General features: G+C 44.4%; 2 protein-coding genes across 2 annotated transcripts; both read right to left on the bottom strand.

Moving 5' to 3' along the window:
• Positions 1–3,511: 3,511 nt before the first annotated feature.
• On the bottom strand, positions 3,512–5,019 carry LOC127782480 (uncharacterized). Its single transcript, XM_052309681.1, has 2 exons — positions 4,211–5,019; positions 3,512–4,080 (listed from the first exon to the last, which is right to left on the bottom strand). Exons 1-2 carry the CDS (start codon positions 4,432–4,434, stop codon positions 3,648–3,650), a joined length of 657 nt encoding a protein of 218 aa, XP_052165641.1. The 5' UTR covers positions 4,435–5,019; the 3' UTR covers positions 3,512–3,647.
• A 1,313-nt stretch (positions 5,020–6,332) lies between these two features.
• LOC127782479 (RNA-binding protein CP33, chloroplastic) lies at positions 6,333–9,464 on the bottom strand. The gene is made up of 5 exons (XM_052309680.1): positions 9,053–9,464; positions 8,327–8,425; positions 7,436–7,717; positions 7,126–7,313; positions 6,333–6,644 (listed from the first exon to the last, which is right to left on the bottom strand). The coding sequence occupies exons 1-4, from the start codon at positions 9,359–9,361 to the stop codon at positions 7,194–7,196; spliced, it is 810 nt and encodes a 269-aa protein (XP_052165640.1). The 5' UTR covers positions 9,362–9,464; the 3' UTR covers positions 6,333–6,644; positions 7,126–7,193.
• Positions 9,465–9,677: the final 213 nt, after the last annotated feature.

Below are 9,677 nucleotides of genomic sequence, written 5' to 3' on the forward strand. Positions count from 1 at the left end.
ACGCGAGGAGGACAACAGGACAGCGGCGGCGATGCGAAGAGGACGAGCGGACGACGGCGTGAGGATGGCAGACCGGACGGCGGCGACGACGCGAGTTGGTTGGCCGGATGATGCCAGTGACGCGAGGAGGACCAGCGGACGCCAGCGACGTCTGGACGCACGTCGCTGTTAGGACTCAGATCTGGCAGCCGAGGGGTGGCAACGGCGGGGGCGTCGGTGCTGGTGTGGGCAGCGGCCATGGAGCACATCCAGGGACGGCGGGAGCCATCGAGCTCGTGTCCAACTGCAACAAGAACTCGCCCATGCTGCTTTGGACCAAGGTCGCTGGATATGCGTTGGAGTTCCTGCCGGTCCCTTCCAGCAGCAGCTCTTCGTGCGTCGTGGACGCCTGCTGCATGAGCTCGTCAGGGCAGCGCTGCGGTTGGCTGCACGAGCTCGCCAGGGGCTGAGGCGATGACCAGCAGACGACGAGAGCACATGGAAGGAAGAAGATGATTGAAAAAGGAGGGCAATTTGGTCAGAAAAACTTAGAAATTGCATTGAAGGGGTAAGCAGTGCTACCCCTTAAATACATGTTAAATTGTAATGGTATGGTTCTAATTTCACGAATTGTAGTGGTATATTTCTAAACAGGCAAATTTATAATGGTATGGATCCCCACAAATCCAATTGCGCTTCCTAGTATCTTTCTACATATTTCACCCTCACAACTCTATGTTTCATTTATAGGTGATTCCTAATCATCGAGATAGCAATTACTCGAAATATCCACCAAGTCTTTCGGATATATTTCTTTGTATAGGCCCATCCTATTATCTCCCATTAGTAATATATCCGTGAATTATAACGAACTAGACCCATGACTTGAGGATGGGTTGTGAGTGTAGATATATACTTTGCTCTTTTTTTTTATCGTTTGATTTTTTTTCTAGTTTATTAGGGTGATAGTCCAGGATATAAGGATACAGATCCTTTGCAATACTGCTGATGCAGTAGCAGAGGCTGACATGCAGGTCCGAGCCCACACGTCAGCCATTGCTACCGCACTAGCAGTACCGTAGAAAATCCCTATTGGATGGTCCATGCTTTGCACGAGGTGGGGAAAGGATCGATGACTCCATGTTTAAGTAGTAGAAATACAAATTAAATTTTAAAATATACATTATTACCTCCGTCCTAAAATAAGTACAATCGTTGGTATCCGTGTCCAACGTTTGACCGTTCGTCTTATTTAAAAAAAATATGAAAAAGCTAACAAAAATTTAGACACACATAAAGTAATATTCATGTTTTATTATCTAATAACAATAAAAGTACAGTCATAAAAAAATAAAAAAAGACGAACGGTCAAAGTTAAATATGAACAGTGTAAAACTGTATTTATTTTAGGACGGAGGGAGTAATTTTCTTGATTTTTCATATATATACATGCGTATGAAAATTTTATAGAAATATACATTTCCCGCGGTCCACATACGCGGCCCGCGCCGTCACTGCAACTTGAAGGCGCGAAACCGACAAGAGGGGTGGTGTCGTGGGGCAATTGCGCGGGACCGACATGGTCCTGTGGATTGGTCTCACAGCACCGGCGCGGTGCCGCGGCACCGGCATCTGAACACGTACATGTGTTTTTAATATTGTTCAAAAACACTATTGAGTACCGTCTAACATTGTTTGCCACTGTTCACAGAGTTGGTTCCACGCAATGAAGCTACGCTGCCGCACTCCTGGTCCGCAGGACCGTCATGGTCCCGCAAGTTCAGCCCACGGGACCGTGGCGGACTAGCGGTTCCACTTGCTCGTTCAGCGGGAACACCCTGGTTGGCGCTCCTGCATTCCCACAACGCGTTTTGTGAGTGCTCCCATGTATTCGATCCGCGGGGCTCGTATATTTGTGACATTTCTTCCCGTGTAGATATATAAACATAAATTATTAAATAAATAGATATATTCTCAATTGTTTTTCTTTTGTAGAAATACTTGCGCCGTATGAGCAGCAGAGATACAACCATAAAGAGAATCAAAGCGACGATACTCGGCTGAGCTGCTTTCCCTATCCTAAAATAAAATAAAAGAACATTCTTCATAAACAAAGCTATTAAAAAGGGTGGAAATACTTATTTTGCCTCCACCAGTGGGTGAGGCACAAATTTTAACAATTTAACTCTTTGCAAAAACTATTTTTACAAATAAACCGCCGCCAAAACTTATTTCAAAAATGACCCTTTTGTTCAACGTCAAATCGTGTGGCGCTGAATTTAGACACCTCAGCGCTAAATAGCACGGCGCTGAATGTACGTTGGCACGCTGACTTAGCCTTCCATCCGCGGTGGCAATGCATTCAGCGCCAGTTGACGTGGCACTGAGGTGTCTAAATTCAGTGCCATATGATTTGGCGCTGAAAAAAAGTCATTTTTTAAATAAATTTTGGCGGCGGTTCATTTGTAAAATTAGCTTTTTCAAAGGATCAAATTGTCAAAATTTGTGTGGGTGAGGTGTGAACCTGGATTAGTTAACTTGGTAATAAAACCAAGAGCTAGTCAATCGGCAGAGAGGAGTATAATCTCTTAGATAATATAAAATTATTTTCGTGTTTTTATAATAATAGTAGAAAGGCAAAAAGGCTCTAAATTAACTAAAAATATTCTTCTTTTACTATTCTTTCTTTTTTTTACTCTTACGCAATCATGTTTCCATATTATAGAGACTAAAAATGGTTGTTGAACCGTTATTACCCATAGCAATGATGTTTTGTCTCCTCTTTTTTTCCATGTCAACGAGTATTCCTAATCTATACTGAGTATTCCTAATCTCCTAATCAACACTGAGAGACCAGTATTAACAACCATTGAACATGCTATTTAGCTGTAAAAACCATATTTTATAAGTATATAGTTAAGATAGAATTTGTACTAAGTTGTGGAATGGAGGGAGCAATGAATATTCTATAGAATTCTTCGGATTATCCAAACAACATACTACATCCATCCCAAAATAAGTGTAGCTCTAGATATCCGTACCTAATGTTTGACTGTTCGTCTTATTTGACAAAAATTTAAATAAAATAGTCACACACAAAGTAATATTCATATTTTATCATCTAATAACAATAAAAAAATTAATTATAAAAAAATAAATAAAATAAACGGTCAAACGTTAGACACGAATAATATAAAACTACACTTACTTATTTTGGGACGGATTATCCAAACAAGGTATTACTACTCTCTTTTAAAAGTTTATCCTACACGCAGACGCAGTCATGAATGTGGTAGCGTGCAGCAATAGATACGGCATCTTCCAGCCGATTCCTCATCATCCAAGCTTCTCTTTGGGAATAGAAATGATGCCAATTTTGCGTGATGATAATCCTATCTACACAAACTTCACAACCAAACCAGTCACAACCCAACTTCCTTCTGAAAACAGTGATTCCTAAGTTTCTACAGTTCTCATCAGTCATCACCCCTCTCTGTTCATCATGTTCATCATTTACAAGTGATTCCTAGTCATCGAAATGTTCCAGATGCTAGCAACATTTTTTTTGTGCAGAATTTTTTCGTAGCACGATGGATTTTCATGATGTCTGATCTGATCCTCCAATGTGCAGTTTCCCCTTAACAAAAAGGTGAAGAAACGGTTAGTTTTCAGAGGAGGAGCTTGCCCATGGCGAGGCCGATGCCGGCAATGCCGACGCAGACGGCGAGCGCGAGCCACCACGCAGCGGCCCCGCGCCGGGCGCCGCCGTCCTCGTCCTCGTCCTCGTCCTCGTCCTCGCCGACGCCTTCCTTGGCCGAGCCGGCGGCTCCTGCTGCTCCTCTGAGCCCGGAGTTCTCGGCCTCCAGCATCATGACCCACAGGCGGTGCGCCGACAGCACCACCGAGTCCCGCACCAGCAGCGCCGAGAGCTCGCCGTTGCTCGCCCCGGCGGCCGCCAGCTTCTCCTCCGCCTCCCGCGCCCGCGACTGCGACAGCCGCAGCGCACGCATCAGGCGGTCGCCGCCGTCACCACCACCGCCTTCGCCGTCCCCGCCCTTCCGATCCGGGCTCGTGCTCGTCCACGCCGCCGCGTTCTCCAACCTCCACATCAACAAAAAGGGTAAAAAAACAAAAAAAAAAAAACACCGCGCCGCTCTAAGCAATGCCACACTCGCGAATTCCACGGCATCGATCGTGTGAGAGAGGGAGATGGGAACGCGGCGGCGCCTACCTTTGCAGAGTGGGGAGCGGGCCGAAGAGCTTCGCGGGAGGAGGCAGGTCGCAGTTCTGGAGCAGGTCGGTGGCGAACGCCCGCCGCGCCGGCTGCTGCTGCCTCTGCTTCTTCTGGTGTTCGCCGCCGGCCGCCGCCATCAGCACCATCTCCCGCTCCAGCTCCCACTCCATCCCGCCGCGGCCGGGCGCCGCGGCCGCGCTGCTCGCCGTCCGCCGCGGCATCCACGCGCGTCAGAGCACCAGAAGGCGCCTGGTTTGGGGGGGTGTGGTTGGTGAGAGTGGTGGGGGAGGGGAGGGGAGGTGAGCGGTTGCTTGAAGCGTGGCAGAAGGAACGGTGGGCTTCTTCCGCGAGGAAGGGAAGAAACCGCGGGCGAGAAGGTTAACGCGACGCGGGGATTTCCGCTTGGTTTGCTTGGGTTTATTCGGTTCGTTTTTTCTGTCTTTGTATTTTTCGTTCGTAGGATTTTATATTAAAATATAATTAATTTTAAAGGAATGTATCATAATAATCTTGTACTACGAATCTGAACAATCTCTCTAGATTGGTAGTATTAGATTGTGTCATATCTCTCTAAAATAACTTATATTATGGGACGGAGAGAGTATATTCTTGTAAATTTAGGTCTTTTTTCGTAACAAAAATTGGATAAAAATTTAGATAATCACGCGTTTTTCAAACTGCTAAACGGTATATTTCATAAAAAAAACTTTTTATATGGAAGTTACTATAAATAAATTTTTAAGGTTATGATAATTAAAACTCTATTAGTTATACATTAATGCCATATCGTTTTACGTAAAACACTTAGTTTTTTATCTACGTAAGTATACTGGAATTAGATTTTACAACTCTTTTTATATCTAGATTTACTATTTTTGATATGCTTTTTAATTATTTTATTTAAAATGAATTGCATCCTTTGGTTGAAAACTTCTCAAGATTTGAAGGTTTAAATTTGTTGAAAGATTAAATAGGTTGTCCCGGTTCGGTTTCGGTGTGGCGTCGCACGGAACAATCGGCGGCGAGGCGGTCGCTTGGTGCGAGGACAACGCACTGGCCTCGTTGTCGCACACAAGACAAGCAGATTGCTTCTGTTCCTTGCTTTCCTAGGCGTTACATGTGCTTTCGCAAAGGACCGGCACGGTATTCTCAACACATAAGTGTCCACTAATCCACTATGAGTACGGTATCACCGGTGCGAATGAAGGCGACAGATGCAGGAGTTTCATACGGGTATCCCGGCGAAAACAAAAGGAGTTTCAGATGGATAATCCAACGATTGACCAAAGGAGTTCCGTACACGTTTGCTCATGCGTTTAGCGTTTCAGGTCCACTCCGTCAAGGTAAATGCTGCGAAATGGATAACTCGGAGTTTGCGCTTAGCTCGTCTTATTAGAGCAGGAACAATAGTATACTATTAACCAGCTACAAATATATTTTAATAAGATAAAATATGATAGAGAAGAGCAGCTTCTGTAGCTCGCTACAGCACATACTCCAAGACACAATGTATGTATAACAATGGGACCATATACTAATAGTATAGTAAGCAACTATTGTTGAATTTTATAGATGAATTGTAGCTAGTAGTTGGCTATACTATTAACTTTGCTATTAGGACTAGGTCCAGGTTAAGAGGGAGGTTCAGCGTATCTTTAGAACCAACATAAATCCACTAAAAAAAGAATGGACCTAAATATCTGCAGCACATTCACAATCAACAAGCTTAGTACTACAAGATTATCAGATTATTAAAGAGGATACTTTCTGAGCTAAGAATAGACAGATGGGGACGGAAGACCGGACAATAATTGATTCAGCACAGTTCAGTATTGCTCACAGATGTTTCGAGCGTCAGTATTGCTCACAGATGTTTCGTCAGACCGCTCGTGACGCAGATGTACTAGCCCGTTTGGTTACTGAAGAACCTTGGGTCTGTACTGCACGGCAACCTTTAAGGATAGCACACCAAGCGTGCAATTTGGAACTGATGTGAAGGCTATATATTAATTTGACAGTTGTCACAGTTCTTCCGGTCACATTTATTTTAGATAATGGATTAGATTAAACCCGGCATCTACAATCTTCCGGTCACATAAAAACGAAGACAGGTACAGACTGAAAACAATACCAGTAGTAGCTTTTAGCCTTTAAAGTTATCCCGGTGATTTATACATTTCAGCCAAATATTTCACAATAAACAAATTATCGCTAAATCCATCGGGTTACGTCTGAGATCCTTGAGACTTATCTCTATCTACAATTAATTAACCTGGGTGTCAAGAAAAGCTTACATATATTTTGTGCTCATGGCATAAAGCTGACCTCCAAATGTCATATGTCATCCATATCAAGTGGACAGCATAAACAACGCTGTAATATAGAACTCACGAGGCGTTGAATGAGCAAAACTGACCAGCAGCTGGGAGACCTTGTGAGAAAAAGAATCGTTCACCATTAGCAGAGAGTGGTGGCCAATAATTCAGTATCTTCAGGAGGAACACACAACCATAGTTAAGTCAACGACGCCCAAACTATAACTCAACATTCCATCATATCAACAATCAAAGTGACAATAATGTATAACTAACTGGTACCTTAAAATGCTCAAATTGGCACAAGCACTTGCTAAAATCTAAACTAATAATTCAGGAGAGATAATGTAATGAAAATATGAAATGATAGTAGTTTTTATGTTTACAAAACCTAACCAGTGAGCAATGCAACTTGGCAAAAACACATATTTTTCAGCATTCAAATAAATAAACAGACATGTCATCAGAAATGACAACCAGAAAAAATGCTGTTTTATTATTATTATTTTTTTCGGAAGATGCCCTTTTCTTTTGTTATGATGGCTGAAAATGTACTTAGAAAAAAAATAAGATTAAGGACTGAGTTAGAGTAATTACTGGGAAAATGTCAGTTAAGCAATCCTCAATCATTTAAGTTCTCGGTGTGTTCCCATGACAATTGATGCTTAGCTAACAATCTGCTCAGATGATTCTGCCTTCAGATCCTCTTCCGTTGGTGCAGCAGATTTATTCTTTTTGGCATTGTCATCTTTGAACATCACGTTAATGGATCTTCCCATCAATTTCTGTGATATATTTCATAGGTCAGAAATAGCATCAAAACACAATCATGTATTAGAATTTGGGCCGTACACAAACCAAAACTTGTACTATATTTTATTTCTAAGCTACATTTCAGAATACTTACCGTGCCATTGAAGGTAGATATGGCAGCCTCTGCTGCCTCTTTTGAGGAAAAGGAAACAAATCCATAACCAGCAGATCGCCTCGGACTTGTGGTATGGAAGACAACTTCAACTGATTGAACACCTGGGGTTGATGCAAATAATTCACGAAGATGGCGAGATCTCACTCTCCACGTCAGATTACCCACAAAAACGCTGTGCTTCGGCATGGGAGCTGATGGCACAACATACTGCTTCTTTCTCGATCTAGCAAAGTCTACCTTAATTGTTCTATCATTTAGAGTCTACAAGAGAAAATGAGTAGAAAGACAGTTAGATGACAAAAAAATAAAGAGTAAAATGCACCAGCGATCCTTAAACTTGTCAGCAGGTTTCACTTAGGTCCACGAACTTGTAAAGCGCACATCGAGGTCCCTAAACTTGGTTTATTGTATCATCCCGGTCCAAAGTCGCGTTTGACCGTGGTCTTGCCTACGTGGCACGCCATGTGGATGATGACATGGATTTTTTTTTATTTTTTCTCCCTTCTTCTTTCTCTTTTCTCTTTAATGAAAATACGATGGCATGGACGATGACGTGTATGAGGCATTTTCATCTTTTCGACAAGGAAGAAAGAGAAAAAAAAGAAGGAAAAGGGGAGAAAAAATAAAATAAAAATCCATGTCATCGTCCACGTGGCGTGCCACGTAGGCAAGACCACGGTCAAACACGGCTTTGGACCGGGATGATACAATAAACCAAGTTTAGGGATCTCGATGTGCGCTTTGCAAATTCGTGGACCTAAGTGAAACCTGCTGACAAGTTTAAGGACCGCTGGTGCATTTTACTCAAAAAATAAATAAGAGTATGTCTGATACAGATAGACATTCCTTCCAGAACAATCTAGATCTTACAGTCGAATTTAGATGGTTGAGTGCTGAAAGAGCCTCCTCTTCTGAACCCATGGTTACAAACGCCAATCCTCTGTTTCTGGTCGAATTGTACATCGAGAGCTAGCAAATCAAGCAATAAAACTAATCACTAATGATGCCATTTATCAGTAAATAATGGAGAAAGATCCATTTTTGAATGCATCATAGCCAGGTCAGCTGGTTAACCTCCTGATATTAACATGTAAGGCTTAAAACATGGAAATGAAGCTGCAAATAGTGCAGTTTGCATTGGACTACTGAGTCCCGATTCTTTTGCCCAAAATTTCTGCTAGATTGTTAAGTACAAAAATGACTCAGATTCTTCAGTTCACCCTTCGAGAAGAGGCTGGCAAGGGAACACATCATCCACGTTAGTAGAACCATTGGAGTCTTTCAAATACCTGGCTCCTACTTGAGCAGAACCAACTTTGAAATGAACAATAGTTTAAAGTCTAAATTGGCCATTCTTGCAGGCAAATGGACCATGGTGTATTGGTGTTCAGATCGACGCGCTAAACGCATTTGTGTTCTTGTGCAAATTCACGCCATCCTCTTGGCACTAGGATCTCAGGCTCTCAGCAACCGTGGGGTGCCGCTGCTGCCTGCTTCGTACTGCGGCGCGTCACAGCGAATCACTGCCACTCCAAATTCGCCGCACATTCCTTCTCTCTGAAGCGGACAAGGATAAGGCGACGGAAAACAATTTACCTCGACATCGACGACAGAGCCGTGCTTCCCGAAGAGCGCGCGCATGTCGTCCGCCGTGCAGTCCCAGGGGATGTTCTGCGCGATGAGCCGCGTCCTCGGCCCCTCGGGCTCTTCCACCACCGCCTCCGCCTCCGCCGCCGGGGCCACCGAGGCGCTAGCACAGCAGGCAGCGAAGGCGGCGCGGCTACCGGACGAACAGGCGAAGGAGACGCGGCCGCCGTGAGGCGGAACGGAGTGCTTGGGGAGGCGGAGCAGCGGTGGGTGGCGCGCGGCGGGGAGCGGGGGAAGGCGGACGAGGGGGAGAGCCATGGCGATGGCGGCGTACGGGGCACGTGTGGATATCTGAGACAGAGAGCAGTAGGCAAACCTCGCGGTCGCGGGGAGGTTTATCCACCAGACCAACCACGGCAAAATATCCCGAACGGCCGGGGAAACATATGGGGTTCCGGGTTCGCTGGACTGGAACCCGATCGTCTGACTGACGTTGGTCTTGCGACGTCAAGACGGACGTGGCGCGTCGCACGTCCGTTCGATCCGCATCGCACTAAAAACTAGCGAGAAGCGCGGAAGCGAACAAAAATTATCCCACGGATGCACAGCCCGTCACTCCTAACACTTCGACTCT

This window comes from Oryza glaberrima, chromosome 8 (genome assembly GCF_000147395.1).
Source record: "Oryza glaberrima chromosome 8, OglaRS2, whole genome shotgun sequence".
NCBI classification, from domain to species: Eukaryota; Viridiplantae; Streptophyta; class Magnoliopsida; order Poales; family Poaceae; genus Oryza; species Oryza glaberrima.

Excerpts from the sequence above, each read along its gene's own strand:
- LOC127782479 (XM_052309680.1), bottom strand. The coding sequence starts at position 9,361 with ATGGCTCTCCCCCTCGTCCGCCTTCCCCCGCTCCCCGCCGCGCGCCAC. Across the intron at positions 7,718-8,326 it reads TCAACCATCTAAATTCGACT|ACTCTAAATGATAGAACAAT; the intron begins GTAAGATCTAGA and ends TTTCTCTTGTAG. Across the intron at positions 7,314-7,435 it reads TATCTACCTTCAATGGCACG|AAATTGATGGGAAGATCCAT; the intron begins GTAAGTATTCTG and ends AATATATCACAG.
- LOC127782480 (XM_052309681.1), bottom strand. The coding sequence starts at position 4,434 with ATGCCGCGGCGGACGGCGAGCAGCGCGGCCGCGGCGCCCGGCCGCGGC. Across the intron at positions 4,081-4,210 it reads CCGCTCCCCACTCTGCAAAG|GTTGGAGAACGCGGCGGCGT; the intron begins GTAGGCGCCGCC and ends GTTGATGTGGAG.